General features: G+C 37.3%; 1 protein-coding gene across 1 annotated transcript; it reads right to left on the reverse strand.

The window, feature by feature from the left end:
* Window positions 1-15,404, reverse strand: LOC149109535 (uncharacterized). Its single transcript, XM_089294648.1, has 3 exons — window positions 15,218-15,404; window positions 458-841; window positions 1-11 (listed from the first exon to the last, which is right to left on the reverse strand). Exons 1-3 carry the CDS (start codon window positions 15,282-15,284, stop codon window positions 1-3), a joined length of 462 nt encoding a protein of 153 aa, XP_089150774.1. The 5' UTR covers window positions 15,285-15,404.
* Between the last annotated feature and the right edge of the window lie 1,528 nt (window positions 15,405-16,932).

The raw sequence follows: 16,932 nt of genomic DNA on the forward strand, positions 1-16,932 counted from the left end.
CTACTTCCAAACTGCAAAGGAAGGGAAGCAAAGAGAAAAAGTGCTAGACTCTCTTCCTTCCCCCCGTTCGATCTCATTTCCTTCAAAATATGCAAATTTCCACTTCGATACGATATTTACGGTTTTTGTAAGATCTCCTTAAAACGGTTAATTACAAATTTTTAAGATCGTCTTCACTAAAGATCCTAGTGGGGGATCCATCAGGCGATCGAGGCTCGTAGTTTTCCTCGAGCTACGCCCTCGGAACACTGTTCGCTTCTCGGAACAGATAATGTCCGCGGACAAGTATACGATCATATTTTCGCGCCAAATGGAGGCTTTTGTCTATAAGTAGAATTCTTAACTGACGCGCATGTTCATATGATGTTTAACATTTTTTGCAACTTGTACTGAAAAGTAAATTCTTTTTTTAAGATTAGCACAGTATGATATAATATACATTACATGCAATGCTCACCTGTTACAACGATTCGTATTCTGTCAATCCATTGGTTTGAATCCGTTGTAAGCTTGCATTGGTAAACCTCGTCTTCTGTTTCAGTGACTTTGTTTATTATCAAGGTGGCCTTTTCACTTCTACTGATATCAAAACGTGTTCTGTAATCATTCCTGTTAAAAATTACAGTATTACCACCAGATGTCGTGCCAATATCATTGAAGCTGCGATCATTCAATCTTATCGAAAATGTAGTTAATGTCAGTGAACCAGCTGACAGAATGTAACTCCACCTCAGAGGCACCTGAGTACTTCCATTTACGACTGGCTTATCAACTGTTCTGATGTCAGTTGGATCCGTCTGAGTCCATTGAGGAGGAGGTGCTGTCCAAGTTACTGAAGTCGCTAAAAAAATTAAATATTACTCAGAAATTTATTTTGTCGACTCCATTTTCTAAACTACATTTTAAAAGCTAAGCTCACAAATGACACGCTCGATTATTCTCCGCGAAAACCGTCAAAACATTAGTATGAGCATCCTTTACAAATTCTGCGGCCAATTTTTATGCGCTTCAAGTTTTCTGAACTATCGAACAATTTTCAAAAGACAACAAGATGATATTTCATTAAGGGTAAGCTCAGGCGGTGTTGGACATGGTTCACGTGACAGTATTTTACCAATCATATCACAATGGCTCCAAACCGCCTCCAGGAACACAGAGACATCAAAGAGTAAAGGGCAATGGTAAACTTTATTTAGCCAGGGTGGCCCATTCAGCGACGAGGCTGATATCCAGAGGGGCCCTGGACAAAAAATTATAATAATTTAAAATACAAAACATCGTGATAATTTAAAAATACAAAATAAAATTTAAAAAATACAAGATATAAATTTAAAAATACAAGTAATAGTAATTAAAAGTATAGAGTATAAACAAGCATGCAATAATTTATAAAAATCTAGTTCCCATATAATTTAAAAATTGTAGGCGTCAACTAAAACTTTGAAAGAAGAAAGTGACTCGGCGTTTGAATGCTACGGGGTAAGAGATTAAAAAAAGCTGAGCCCGAATATCTAAAGGTTCGTTTTGCAAGGGTAAGTTTGGGTTTAGGCAGGTGCAAATCTGTTATTCTGCGAGTATTGTAGTTATGCACGTTATAATTTCTTGTGAAATAGTCACTCAAATATTTGGGCACTAGATTATTTAGACATTTATATACTTATGTCTTTTTCGCTCTGTTTCTAGCTCAACCCACCCGAAAACATTAAAAGTGTCTTTGGAAGAGTCACGCCTTAAAATGATGCGGGCAGCGCGATTTTGTAACCGTTGTAAAATTTTGCTGGAGGTGGCTGATACAAACATAAGGTAAACCACGAAGCACTCTTGACGAACATGAAATCAAAAATTGAAAGTATTTGATATAGGATTTCTGGAATAAGCAGTTTGCTGCGAACGGTCGCCTAGGAGTTCATGCCTTTGGGTATCAGTGACTCCGTAAAAATCTCTTTTTCCAAATACCTCGCGCTCTTTTTAATATTGTATTTTCAATTTTTGTTTTGAAAATGTTACCTGACACAGTGAACTTTAATTTGGTTGAAAAAAAGAAAATTTAGCGAGGGTAGCCCCGCAAAGGTTTAAGGAGTAACCTTAAACAAAGAAACGGTTCGCATTACACTATAAGAGAGTTGCTAATAGCAAAACTCAATACTGAACAATATAGTACTTGTGAGTACAGCCATTGCGAAAAAAAAAAGTGTTATTCTTTTATAATTACTGTATAATTAAGCTAAGCAATAAATTAATGAAAAAAACATTAAAAGGATTAGCAAACGAAAAAGGGAACGCACGAATAATTACAAAACTAGCAAAACAGCCATATTTTGTGTTCTAACAACTTCGTAGAATACTTGCCATGCTCTCCATCAGACTTATTACTATAATTTACTCGCTAATCCTAGAAAAGGTTTTAAGAGGCCTCTGTAAAAACCGACTACTGATTTTACTTCGAAAATTCGATTTTTTTTTTTTTAAGCTGGGATTTCGAAGCCCTTACCTAGTCAACCACTAAAACGAGTTTTATTTGATTAAAAATTCTAATTGAATTTTTCTAGGATTGATTGAAGTTCCCTCCGCCCGACACAAGTTGCGCGCCTGCCGAAAGTGGAAAAATAGCACATATTGCCGGCGCTCTAAAAAAAATTAATATTCGCGCAAAAGTTCTAATTCTTTTTTCACTATAGATATATCATAGCAGTTTGTTTAGCCATGTTGCAATTATAATTCAATGTTGTTCCTTCAACGGTTAAAAGAAGATTTTCTATTCGTGAAATCGAGTTTTGAACCAAACACGAAAATAGCTGTACTTTGAAGGTACGTTTTAAAAATGTGTTTGAAACTGCTGAACTACATGAATGGAAAGTATAAATGGCCCTTAATTTAAAAAAATAATAAAATTTTGTCTGCCCACTAGGTTTTCAAAACTTACGACCGCTTTAAGTTTGGGAAATTTTGAAAATATTACAGTGGGTAACTAACATACTCGCCTTAGTAAAGTGTTCCGATAAATTCACGTAAATCTCTTACCTGGCTTCAAGATTAAAGTTTTGGTCCTTTGTAGCGATCCTTGAAACCTAGGTAGCATTAAAACTGCCAGCTTTTCCTTTCAGCTGTAGTTTTGTATACGAGGTACATTTATACGTTCCTCATTTGTGTCGAGCGTGACGGTTACATACTTCGATGTTCTTTGTATTACTCACCATTGACACCATTGTTTTCCTAGAAGCCGGTTTAATCATGTAGAGACCTCTTGGGAGGTTTCTAGAAACACTTTTTCGGACAACTCTCGGCACACAAACATGTATGAACAGTAAAGATGATCCGGGGATCCATGGAAGGATTGATAAATGCCACGGCCATTTTGTGTTTACAACAGGTGTTTTAGTTCCCAATCTGATGTGATACTCACGCTACAAAAAGGCAATTTATACTTTCTATTCATGTAGTTGACCAGTTTCAAATGGGTGCCACATTTTTAAAACCATCCTCGGAGACCCAGAGGCAGTTGAATCAAGTTTTGAACCAAACACGAAAATAGCTCTACTCTGAAGGCACGTTTTATAACATCCTCGGAGACACAGGGGGCAGTTAGTGGGGGCGGGGAAAAGTTTAAACGGGCGAGAAAAAAATTCGGGCGAAGAAATGTCAAGAACGAGAGGAAGAGCCCCTCGGGGCAAGGTTTTAACGGACCAGTTCCAAACGGTCAGAGTAGTTCTGGCTTCTGATTGGTGCCGGAAAACCTTTTTTCTGCCCAATCACAGAGCAGCAAGACTAGGAGTCGTTTCGTGTTCTCTTACACGAAAGATACATACAGGCCAATTGCTGGCCATATTTGTCTGGGTCGTTCTAATGATTCGGCGATCGTGGGTTTACTCGAGGAGAAAAGTTCCAGTCACAGCAGAAAATATAGAGAAGATCGTTCGGCATATCCCCAAGAAACTCGCCGGAGATACGCTGGACCTAGGTAGGTATCATAACATTAGCGTATTTAAAAGATTGCGAGTCTTTGTACACCCACTGATGTCGATAAGTTTTTCGGCGTTTCGGAATTTCGCTTTCTTGGACGAAATGGGATTTTTTTTTTTTCCCTATACAAAATTTCTTATATCACTTGCTGTGACTGAAACTTTTCCAACCCTGAGTAGCCTTTCATAGGCACGGGCCAGGTAGTTATGTCAAGCATCGAATCGGCGGCGTGCAGCACGACTTCCTGTGCGCTCCAAAATGAAAACTCTTGTTTTTAGTCGGTCAGTGCCACATGGCTGAGAATTGTATTTCGTCAGATAAAATTTTCGATGCACTTCGTTCAAGTGTATATATTTTCCCGGCATAAACGAGTTGAAACCCGAGCAAGTACTTGGAATCAAAAACATCGTTCGTGGAAAAGATGTCTTCGCTGCGCTGCCAACTGGATTCGGAAAAAGTATAACATTTCAGTTTTTGCCTTCTGTGAAAAAGAATTGGGACAGAAGTTTGGTCTCACCTTTAGTTATTGTTGTTTGCCCTTTAAATTCTATCATTAAAGACCAAGTGAAGTATTTCAGGTCACTTGGTTTGAAAGCTGCCTTTGTTGGGGAGAGTGCTGAAATTGACAAGAGAATAATCGAAGGAACCGCGGAGATTGACCTTCTCTGTGGAAGCCCCGAGTCGTTTGTTGGGGAGGATAAGTTCCGAGGAATGTTCTCTAATGATTTCTTTAGAAAGAATGCAGTTGCAGTGGTGTGTGATGAGGTGCAAACTGTTGTACATTGGTAAGTTTTTTTCCTTTATTGCTCCTAGCTCTATTCAAATCCATCAGAATCCATTGAGTTGAATAAGAGTACATATTTGTAAGACGAACCTAAAGTTTTTAATTTTAAACATTGTATGATAAACATGTTTAGTATAATTTCAGAGCTGAACACTAAAAATTAACCATAAAAGAAAAAAAGGATTTGTTTTTCTTGGATCAGAAACTCAAAATATGATCAATTATAAGCATGTAATTGTTCAGCGTGTGGTTTTGCTACTCTTTCCAGTTAAATTTTAACAAACTATACCCACTATAAGTGTAACTTAAAGATTGTTAAAATTACACACGCAGTGCATCAGGGGCATTCCAAGGGGCAATTGTACAAGGAATATATCAGAAGGAAAGTCCACAACGTGCCTGAGGTTAACTTGCACCAAAATTTTGCCTTTGCACGTACTCCCTCTTTCTTTCCCAGAGTAATAACCTGACTTGAGCCTTGTACCTGGTCAGCTGTAAACTTTTAAAAAAACGTAACCTCAATGAGTTCTAAACCTGAGCACGTGATATGGTCACATGATACTGGTCAGTGGATACCTTGTGTTCACAGCTGTCAATAAACCATAACACGGATAAGCAATGTCAAAAATGCACCTATATTAATGGTGCTATCTATATTTTCAAGGTATTGGGCTTGGCACAGGCTGGGACAGTCATGTGACAACAAAAACTTTTAAATCGATGGGTTACATAATTTTCGAAGGCATGGGGCTCCACTCGCACACAGGAGCTCCCCTATAATGAGATTCATTCCCTACTACTCAGGAACTGTTACTGGATTACCCTTAACTATTTTTTTTTTTTAATTAAATAATGCCAAAAATTAAATTATAAGGAAGGAAGCAATATCAGGAAGCTATAAGTATTTTACATTCACTGTACAACTTGGGTAACCTACTGAAACTTGTGTTTGTGGGAGACATTTTTCATCTTATGTAAACCGGAAATGTCAACTCTGAAAAGCAGAAATGAGCTTGCATCGTGTTGCAGACATGCTAGAAAATTCTTGTTAAAAAATTTTATCATCTAATTAGCGATTAAGATCCCGCGTGACGCGCCACGTGACACGCAACACATCTAGTATGTAATTGTATTGTTCTGTATTTTCAAATATCTTTGTATGTAACCGTTTTTTCTGGCAGTCGCCTGATGATTGCCTCGCGTGAGGCATGAAACTCGGAGTAGCGATTAAATGACCATATAACCTAGCTCTTGAGTTTTTACTGTTATTCCCGATCTAGTTCAGCTATTGAGCACTTTGTAGTAGATGAGAATTTCAATCCAGTTTTTGGTTATATATATATATATATATATATATATATATATATATATATATATATATATATATATATATATATATATAGGCAATTGTGGAAAACGAGGACGGACAACTTCGAGCGAAAACAATATATATATACAGTAAAAAATCTAAGAAATCTAAAAAAAGTTTAAGAATTTAATAAAAATAAACGTTTCGGTCAAAGACCTTCATCAGTTGCAGTGCAAGTGAATAATAAATTACAATAACCTTAAATAAGTTTACAGTATAAAAAATGACATCATATTACAAAGATGATTACATAACAGGGCGTGGTAACACATGAAAACGAAAAAATTAACCAATGATAAACAATCGGTGATTACTAAGCGAGATACTATGACAATGCGGTACAAAACTCAAAAGACACAAACCAAATAAGAATAAATAATCGAATATAATACAAATAAGATTAATATCAAAAAAGTAACGCGATTCGTCGAGTCAGCCGAAAGTGTGAAGGGACCCGCGTGTAAAATATTCAATGTTCAAAAAAGGCGGTCCCAAAATCCCCAAACAAAGCCCTTGAAACTATGCCGCGGCAAGGCACAACAGGCGCCCTAAACAGGGCCCTTAAACAACAATAATGTAATAAATTCCCCGATGGGGGCCCCTGAGAAAACCTAGCGCTAACAAAGCTAACAAGATCCAAGGTCAGGGCCTTTGAACACCTGAACTAAGATAACCGCCAAATTTGCAAGTTATTTTTGCGCTAATTGTAGTTTATTCTTTTTTTCGAGTGGAATTCCTGACGTTTGTTCAAGCCAAAAGGTGCCAGAGAGAACAACTGTGCACTCCAATATGCCTCTTTAGTGATTAAAAGCTTTTCGATGTTACTTGTATTGTTTGCATTTATCTGCACTTGATCAATACACTGGAAAGAAAAGTCGTTTAAGTCGTGCGGTGTTCTGTTGAAATGCACCGCTACCTCACAAGTCTTTTTCTTGGTCAGCATAGCAGACTTGTGGTTGCGAAATCTAACTCTAAAATCTGTTGTTGTAGAGCCCATGTATTGTAAGTTACATTTCTTACACGAAGCCAAATAAATGATATTTTTTGAATCACAGGAAAGTTTCAATCGTATCTTATAGCTCTTGCCTGTTTGAAAACTTTGGAAAGAATTTGGGGATTTTGGGACCGCCTTTTTTGAACATTGAATATTTTACACGCGGGTCCCTTCACACTTTCGGCTGACTCGACGAATCGCGTTACTTTTTTGATATTAATCTTATTTGTATTATATTCGATTATTTATTCTTATTTGGTTTGTGTCTTTTGAGTTTTGTACCGCATTGTCATAGTATCTCGCTTAGTAATCACCGATTGTTTATCATTGGTTAATTTTTTCGTTTTCATGTGTTACCACGCCCTGTTATGTAATCATCTTTGTAATATGATGTCATTTTTCATACTGTAAACTTATTTAAGGTTATTGTAATTTATTATTCACTTGCACTGCAACTGATGAAGGTCTTTGACCGAAACGTTTATTTTTATTAAATTTTTAAACTTTTTTTAGATTTCTTAGATCTTTTACTGTATATATATTTTTTTTTCGCTCGAAGTTGTCCGTCCTCGTTTTCCACAATTGCCTACAAATTTCATTACTCGAGGTTTGGACTACGAATCCTTTTGGATCCTTCTGGCGCGTGGCATCCCTGTTGGCTCGAAGCATCTTAACTTTATATATATATATATATATATATATATATATATATATATTTACTGATATATAATAGGGTGAAGAAGTTCTTGCCCCGCCCAGTTCTCTAAAACACAATTCCATTTACATACAGATAAAAAGTTTAAGGCGAAGAAGTTGTGGTCCTGCCCAGTATATCCTGTAATAAAAATATCATCTTCAGACATATAAAAAATTTAAGGCAAAGAAGTTCTCGCCCTGCCCAGTTTTCTGTAACAAAAATATCATTTACATCCATATAAAAATTTAGGGCAAAGAAGTTCTTACCCTGCCTGAGTTCTCTGTAAAAAAAAGTAGCATTTGCATCACATAAAAAATTTAGAGGGAAGAAGTTCTCGCCCTTCCCAGTTCTTTGTGGTAAAAATATCATTTACATATAAAAAAAATTAGGAGGAAGAGGTTCTCGCCCTGTCCAGTTCTCTGTAATAAAAACACTTGACTAATTCTAGGGCATTATTCTCCCATAAAATAGGACGAGAAAAACATTTCAATTGAACGTTGTTTGTCGTCGATAAACAAGGAGAATGTAGAATTCTTTTAATAAGCATTGGTTCACCTACTTTGTGCAGTTGGTAATGATGAATGCATGGCCAGATAAGTACTCCAATTAACAGATGAATATGGCTTTTTTGTTTTGATTTTGTTTTTTAGGCCAGATAATCGACTACTTATTAACCTCGAACGTACGGTCTTTACGGGAATTCTCAAACCTCAGCCTGGCCATATAGACCTTGCTGTCGCTCGATCAATACTGCATTGTGTCGGTTTAATATTTTCCCGTAAAGACATCATTCTCAGTTAAATAAGTAGTTAATGAAACCATCAGAGCAAAGAAGAGGAGGGAGAGAGAGAGTAGAGAGAGGAGAGCGCTGTCACCAAGTAAATTTTTTATAGTATGTAAATGATATTTTTATTACAGAGAAATGGACAGGGTGACGATTTCTTCACCCTAAAGTTTTTATAAGGTCAGCATATATTAAATGATATTTTAATTTACATTGTTCATTACTGAATATAGCCCTTTGTACAAAATACCTCATTGTACATATACCAAAGCCAGACATGTAAACCCCAAACACCTCTCAAAACGAAAATAGGGGCCATGTGCCCTCGACCAAATCAAATAGAAAATCAGACAGGGTTTACATGCATAGTCTCGACATTTCAACCAAGCATTTCACCAAACCGAATTAACTGGACAAGAGGAAATCTAAATAAACACAATATGCATATATCACTACATCTGAGTATCAAACAGCAAATCTCGTTTTCATGAAGCCTGGATGACCGAAATTATCAACGAAAGGATACAAATTCAAAGTAAAGCCAAGAAATGCATTTACAAGCCTGAAAATGACACTCCAGAAGCTCAAAAACTTTCAGTGCTAAGTTTAACATTTATTCATGCTTAAGCATAGATTTGAATATTATTTTTCTCGACGGCTTTGAAGTCATTTTATCGGCGGTGGCTTTACCAGTCTTTAACCCCCAAGCATTTCACCAAACCGAATAAATTGAACTAACAAAACGAGGAAATTCCACACTTTGTAAACACAATTTGCAGATCACCACGAACAAGCAAATTTTGTTGGCTTCGGCTTAAAATGGTTTATTGACCTCTCTTGGTTTCCAACAATAGTGAGAGGAGGAAATTTAAGCAGTCTATGAAGCAAGCGCCTGTGAAAAAAAGATTCAAAACTCGCCTTGCAGTGTTTACAAGCAAGCTTACAGTTTGATTATTTTTGGACGTGAGGTTGTAGTCCGTGAGGTTAGCGAAAACTATTTGTTTACAGTATGCAACTTACAACAACTTCCACAAAGCGACTCAAGTGTTATTATTTAGCGATGAGCGATATTAAAACGATGTAATTTTAAAAAAAAATGTCTCGCAGCATGGCCTCAAGTCAGGAAGACTTTGAAAAAAAAACCTATTGAAGATAACGCAACTTGATAATTTGTACAGAAAACACTTGAAAACACCTCAAAAATAGATCAGTCGCTTACCGCAGTTCGGCTACTGACTAAGTCTTCCAGGTAGAAACTTGCAGCAAAGTAGTGAAGACTGAACTGAAGTAATCTTTTCGATAGATCAACGAATCAACCATCTTTTCTGCTGTATTTAGCGTTCTGTAATTTCTCTAAACACAGTAAACATCATGTGACTTTCCTTGCACGGTTGCACATCTCGACGTGCGAATTAACTTGGGAAGTTATTTGTCGGCCATTTCGCCTGCTTTCTCAAGCTCTTCGCTAGCTCTGCTCAGTATTGTTTCATCTCCTTTTTCTCAGCCCTGACTCGCTCTAATTTACGGCATTGTTCGGTACTGTTTCGCTTCCTTTCTCTAGACCTCGCAGCGCCTGCTCTCTTTCGCGATCTTTTCCTGTTACTAGTAATTCTTGCTCCCGATTATTTTCTTTCACGTTCTGCCTCAGTTAAACCCTCCCTTGAAACGTTACATTATCAACTCCGCTATCGTTTCTTGACATAACAATATAGCAATGAGTTTTCATCCCGCCAAGAAAAGATGGCATTCTTGAGCTCCCCCGTTCGGGTTACCTTGAGACTCCCCTCCCCCTCCCCCAGAGTCTGTACGGACGGACGGACATCGTTCGTACGGTGACATCATAACGAAATTTACTCGGCTTGATGGGTTACCAAAACGTCTAAGGAATGGATGCTCCACTGGCGCGCCTTCGGCGCGCAGCAGCTCCGCTATCACTACAAACACAGTAATAATTATTATAATAATATAATGTAGTTGTATAGCAATGTAACTATACAACTAATAACCTGGGTGCCTCCTCTTAGGCTATTCACATTACGGCACAATTTCACTAGTTGCAGTTGGTTTCTACAATGAATTTGATATTTAGGAGAAGAACGGCTTTCCATGACTTGATTTTTTTTCTGGAAATGCTGTGCAGCCTCTTTGATCTTTCTATTGGTGCTTTTCCTGCTCATGCACATGCCTAGCTTCTGAAGTCTGGTAAATCCCTATATGATTTTACAATAAGTACACTGCTATGTCGAAATTATATATATCGTGCTTGTATTATAATCTATATATTCATGTAACAGGTATGTCACAATAAAGATTACTATCAATTACCACTGTTGCATTGTTAACTCACGCTGCGATGCACAATGATCCGATGATCATGGAATGATTTTTCAGTCAGTGACACAGGCGTGTTTGGAATTCTCTTTTTCTTAATTCTTCCAATATGAGTTAAACCTATGGCCACCCTATAATTACAATTCCTCTACCATTAACCTATAATAGACTAGTGGAAGCTGTTGCTCCATTAACCTACTGGTACACTTTAGATAGCTGTAACAAATATCCTGTGCAGTGCTAAGATTATGGATACGATGTTTTTGACAACTGTAGTAATGTAACACGTAAAAGATCTTCAGACAAACCTTTTTTCCTGTTCAGCCAAGAAAAAGAGAAAGGCCAACAACGTATTGAACAGTAGGCATTTGTGCGTTTCTTGACTTTAACAGCATGGCACCAGCTGCACCAATGATAGGCCTGAGAAACTGCAAATTGCGGTGGCATTGCATTTGCCTTGAGGACCTTACATAGGGTAGGTGCCTCCCTCACCCACTCTTTCATCAGCTTCAACCATTTAAATTTCTTAAGATCTTCCAGGGAAGTGCATTTTAATACTGACTTCTTTTTTCTCACAATTTTCCTGCACTCGTTTTCCAACTCCAAGCAAGAGCGGGTAATCAGTGCTCGACGCAAACCTTTTGATTTAAATGTTGCCAAGCCTGCACCTGAAGAAGTCTTTGACTTGTAAAGAGCAATGCCCAGGCAATGGAAATTTGGTGGTAATACCATTGAGATGGTTTTACTGGGGCAATGAACCATAATCTAATTTTGAAAGATCAGGTATATATAATAGTAACTTAAAGGAGCATACAACAAAGAAAATAAAGGAATACTATTTCATTACGACTGTATAGTAAGCAGAGCTCTAGAGTGTAGTATTAGAGTCAAAAATGCATTTATTTGACGTAATGTTACTCTTTCTAAATGAGCACAAAGATTAATGGACAAATATAATAATAATTATTAGAGTTAGGCCTAAAGTTTATGTGACTAGTGGTGGCTACTTTCTGAGCTTCATTGGTACAGTTAACCACCAAGAGCTAGTTCCCAACACAAACAAGGGTGTAAGATAATAATAATAATAATAATAATAATAATAATGATAATAATGATAATAATAATAATTATAATAATAATAACAAGAACTTTATTAAAATCTCCTCAGAAAACCTATGTGGAATTCTACATGCATTCCACTAATAATAATAATAATTATTATTATTATTATTATTATTATTATATTATACAAAAGTGTCTATAAATGTGTACTAAACCAGTGAGATAAAATCTTGAAAAACTTAAAGAACTGATTTAACATGTTAAAAACTTTAAAAGGAACCTTTTGATTCAAACGTAGAAGTGGACAACTGATACTATCCTACTTTACGCACCCAGTGAAGTTGGATATGGTCCTGTTAATGTTTACAACTACAAAGCACCAAGATGTGGCCAATTGGCCACTATTAAAAAAAGCATTTTTAGTTTTATAGAGAATTTGATGACACACATTGTAAATGTAAGTATGGGTGGACATCTAAATAATAACAGGTTCCCCAAGAGTCTAAGGATAGTTTCTGCATGTACATGTATCTTGCTAAATTGTAAACTCAGCAACTGTGCATACCTTGACACATGTTCCCTTTGAAGAAACTGGAAAGCAGCGACAACCGGAATTTCTTGTTTGGGTGCCAATCTCATTCCAAATGTTTACCTCTTTGCTTGACATCACCAAAACTGGTGGCTTTGGTCTAATTGGTACATTTTCAAAAGGAATGCGATAGCCTTTCTTCTTGTTTATTTGGGAAGCTGTCTCCTCATCGACTTGACTAGATGATAAAGGGGAAAGGGGATGTCTCCTCTTCGAAAGATGATAGAAGGAAAGACAACTGAAGATTTCTTCCACATTGTTTCAACTCTGTAGTGGCAAGTGTCACACACTGTACGAGGAAGGCCATCGTCTGCTCGAACGTTTCGATTATACACTTCTTCAAACTTTGTCAGAAACTCGCCATCAAGATTTCTCTTTCTCTTCTTGTTTACAAAAACGAAAGCGCAAACTCGACAATGGTCATAAACATTATTTTCTCCATTACTATTACTGTTACTTAAAGAGTGCAATGTGTGATAAAGCGTTGCGAGAGTTTTCATTTTGAAGCGCAGAGAAAGTCGTGCTGCACGCGTACGCGAAGCTGCCGATTCAATGCTTGACATACCTGCCTGGCCCGAGCGGCGAAAGACTACTCAGGACTGGAAAAGTTTCAGTCACAGCAAGTTATGTAAGAAATTTTGGTATAGGGAAAAAAGAAATCCCATTTCATCCAAGAAAGCGAAATTCCGAAACGCCGAAAAATTTATCGACATCAGTGGGTGTACAAAAACTAGCAATCTTTTAAATGCGCTGATGTAACGATACCTGCGAAAGGTCCAGCGCATCTCCGGCGAGTTTCTTGTGGTTATGCCGAACGATCTTTCCTATATTTTCTGCTGTGACTGGAACTTTTCTCCTCGAGTAAACCCTCGATCGCCGAACAATTAGAGCGACCCAGACAAATATGGCTGGCAACTGACCTGCATGGATTTTCGGTGTAAGAAAATACGAAACGATTCCTAGTCTTGCTGCTCTGTAATTGCAGGGAAAAACAAAGGTTTTCTGGCACCAATAAGAAGCCAGAACTACTCTGACCGTTTGGAGCTGGTCCGTTAAAACCTTGTCCCCAGGGGCTCTTCCTCTCGTTCTTGACTTTTCTTCGCCCGAAGTTTTTTCTCGCCCGTTGAGGCTTTTACCCGCCTCCACTAACTACCCCTGTGTCTCCGAGGATGTTAGAAAACATGCCTTCAAAGTAGAGCTATTTCCGTGTTTGGTTCAGAACTCGATTTAACGGATAGAAAATCTTCTTTTAACCGTTGAAGGAACAACACTGAATTATAATTGCAACATGGCTAAACAAACTGCTATGAAATATCAATAGTTGAAAAAGAGAATTAGGACTTTTGCGCGAATATTGATTTTTTTAGAGCGCCGGCAATATGTGCTATTTTTCCAGTTTCGGCAGGCACGCAACTTGTGTCGGGCGGAGGGAACTTCAATCAATCCTAGAAAAATTCAATTAGAATTTTTAATCAAATAAAACTCATTTTAGTGATTGACTAGGTAAGGGCTTCGAAATCCCAGCTTAAAAGAAAAACTAATCGAATTTTCGAAGTAAAATCAGTGGTCGGTTTTTACAGAGACAGCCTCTTAAGTGCTGTAAGAACAACTGAAAGAACAAATTTCCGAAACAGGATGTTCAGAGAAATGAAACGACAATATTATATTTTATTAAGCACAGCGTGACATTATACATGTATCGTGACAAGAAATGTTACATTCCCGAAGAACTCAAACTTTAATAGCCAACTGTTCATGCGTAACTCTTCGGCACGAACGCCTTCTTAGCGCGGTAACGAAGATACATTTACAGTCAAACAAGAAACAAAATAACACAGGGTCTTCTTTTATCAACATCCTGTGGTGCTACTTGAATTGATCTACCAACCGAAAGCGGAAAATATGGATAAAAGTAATATATGCACAATACTGCAAGACACGCTTCTGCCCTGATGCTTTGACGATGCTTTAACGATAAAATTGTGGCCGTCTTCATCTTAATTCAAAGTCTAAGATTGTTGAATGCTGCGCCGGAGCTACGAAAACATAATATGGCAATATGTACTTGATTGCGAGTTAACTAAGACAGGTTATAATTCAACTACCGCCAGCATATTTAATATTCCTTAGGTTTTCAGACGGAATCCGCCAAGTTCGAGTAACAAGTGGACAAAAACCTTAGTACCAAGATTATTTACATCGTATTGCAAACTTCTGTACAACTGTTTTAAATATCTTCCCCAAAAAATTAATTTCTAGCAACACCAAACATCGAAAACAATTGTTGAACTTCGTATGAAAACTGTAAAAGTACTAGTAAAATGTAACGGATGATGAAATTTTACCTGCGTTTCCACAATTTCTTTGAACTTTGAAATTTATTTTCTCTCGTTCCCATGGAAAATTGTTTTCAGTGTTATTTCAGGCAACTATTTACATCTTTAGCTTTAAGAAAATGTAAAAAGGACTGTAAAATACTTAAAATTATTCTGGTACCAGATTATGTTCCACTAAAAACTGAAATTGCTCGATTTCCTATCGGATTTCGCCTTAAACTTTAAAAGAATCTGTCTCCAGGAAATCTATAGCCTGGTCGAGTCTTAAGATTACAATCCAAACTCAACAGGGGTAGTGACACCATTCTTACCTGTAAGAGGAAGAAAAATAATAGCAATTGCCAAGAACCAGACATTATTTGTAGTAACTTCCGCCATAATTCATTCGTCCGATAATTTATTTACAAACTGTTAGTCAGTTTCGATCAATTGTTATAACAATAAACCAGAGAATTATGGGTATCAAGAATATGTTCCCACCCCCTGCTAGGTGAGTTGTCCATCCTGTTGATTAAATAGATACTTCAAACTATGAAACTGCCCTCTAGGAATGGTTTACTTTCGTGTTTAAAAGCAAAGCGAAGTCTTATTGTTTGGAAACACAATTCGGCTTGCTGATTTTCAGTAAATATGGTGGTGCTTTGAAAGTGGAGAATTAGCGGGATGAAATATCAAAAATTTGAAGTAACCAACCTTAGAAGCAATTTAATGTATTTAACTGAATTTCCTCATCCAGGTTTCTTTAATTGTAACAACCAAGGTTGTGGTCTGAAAAAATTACAAGAAGCCCAGAGGTTCCTAACCATGAAATCCAGGGCGCCCAACACTTAGGCTTTTGTGTAAAAAGTAAGTTTCTCCAGTCGCCCAAAGGCAAACGTTTGTCGCTTGTGGCACCCGAGCGCCTGCACAGGACAGCCCTGACAACTTATTTCAGTCTTAACAGCTTAGAATTTTCATTATTAAAAAGAAAATGTCTTCTTGAAAGCTACATCTATTGTTACGCTGGCTTCTCGTTCTTGGTTTTGTTGAATTCGCTATTAGTATAGTAACTCAAAACAACCACACATAAAAGAAGTGACAGTGTCATGTTTAATCCAAATCCACAATTAGCAAATCAAAAGCCGTGTCTACTCTCCTGATATTTTGTAGTAGCAAAGTCACTGGTTTGATCGATGTTGCTGGATTTCTGGCCAAACTCGGGTGCGGTAAATATACCTAATCGTACCTTTTTTGGTATTCTACGGTGCCATATCAGGCTCGTTTGGTCTCGTCAAGGGTATTTTGGCTCCACTACGTCGACGTCCACAGTCGCCACAGCAAAGAAACAATCCTCCAAGAAAAGAGGCAATTTCCAACTTTTACAAACACGATCCACGTGAGTTTGAGTTCCGATTTTGCATTTTAGAACAGTCTCTTTGTCTCAAGTTGTAAATGAAAGCGTGAGAAAGAAGTGAGAAAATATCGTACCTATTTTGAGGATATTACACGGTTGGGAGAAGATACGAATTTTACGTTCGAGTGGCAAGACAAGAGATGTTGTTCTTGCTACAAGAACATAAAATTCATATCTTAGAGCTAACGTGTAATTTTCTTTTTATTATATAGACATACTAATGACGATTTTCTGCAGATTTCCGACCAGTTTCCGAAGATTTACGAAGATTCTTCAAAACTTGTCCGAAGGTCACACACACGGTGCCGAACATTTTCCGAAATTTTCCGAAGATTGCCGAAGATTACCGAAGATCGCCGAAGACTTTCGAGGAAGACCCAAAGATGTTTTGATGTTACACCAACGAATTTAAGTACAATTTAAGAGACAAAGTTGATATTAGTGAAATCATCGATATCTTCACTAGTGAGGATATGGAAAATACGCCACTCGAGTCCCGGATGTGGTTTCGTATGAATTTAACGAGTGGTGTATTTTCTAGTAAAATGCTCGTGTCTATACAATAATTTATTTGTTTGTGGTCATTCATCCGACTCGTGTAAACATTTTTTTAAATTTTCTTAATATACAGAT

Source organism: Orbicella faveolata, unplaced genomic scaffold (genome assembly GCF_042242905.1).
Source record: "Orbicella faveolata isolate gen_17 unplaced genomic scaffold, um_ofav_v1 contig_25, whole genome shotgun sequence".
Taxonomy (NCBI): domain Eukaryota; kingdom Metazoa; phylum Cnidaria; class Anthozoa; order Scleractinia; family Merulinidae; genus Orbicella; species Orbicella faveolata.

Bases quoted from the DNA above. Each gene is read 5' to 3' on its own strand.
- LOC149109535 (XM_089294648.1), bottom strand. From the start codon at position 15,284: ATGGCGGAAGTTACTACAAATAATGTCTGGTTCTTGGCAATTGCTATT. The intron at 842-15,217 runs GTAAGAATGGTG...TAATTTTTTTAG, and splicing joins TATTTTTCTTCCTCTTACAG to CGACTTCAGTAACTTGGACA.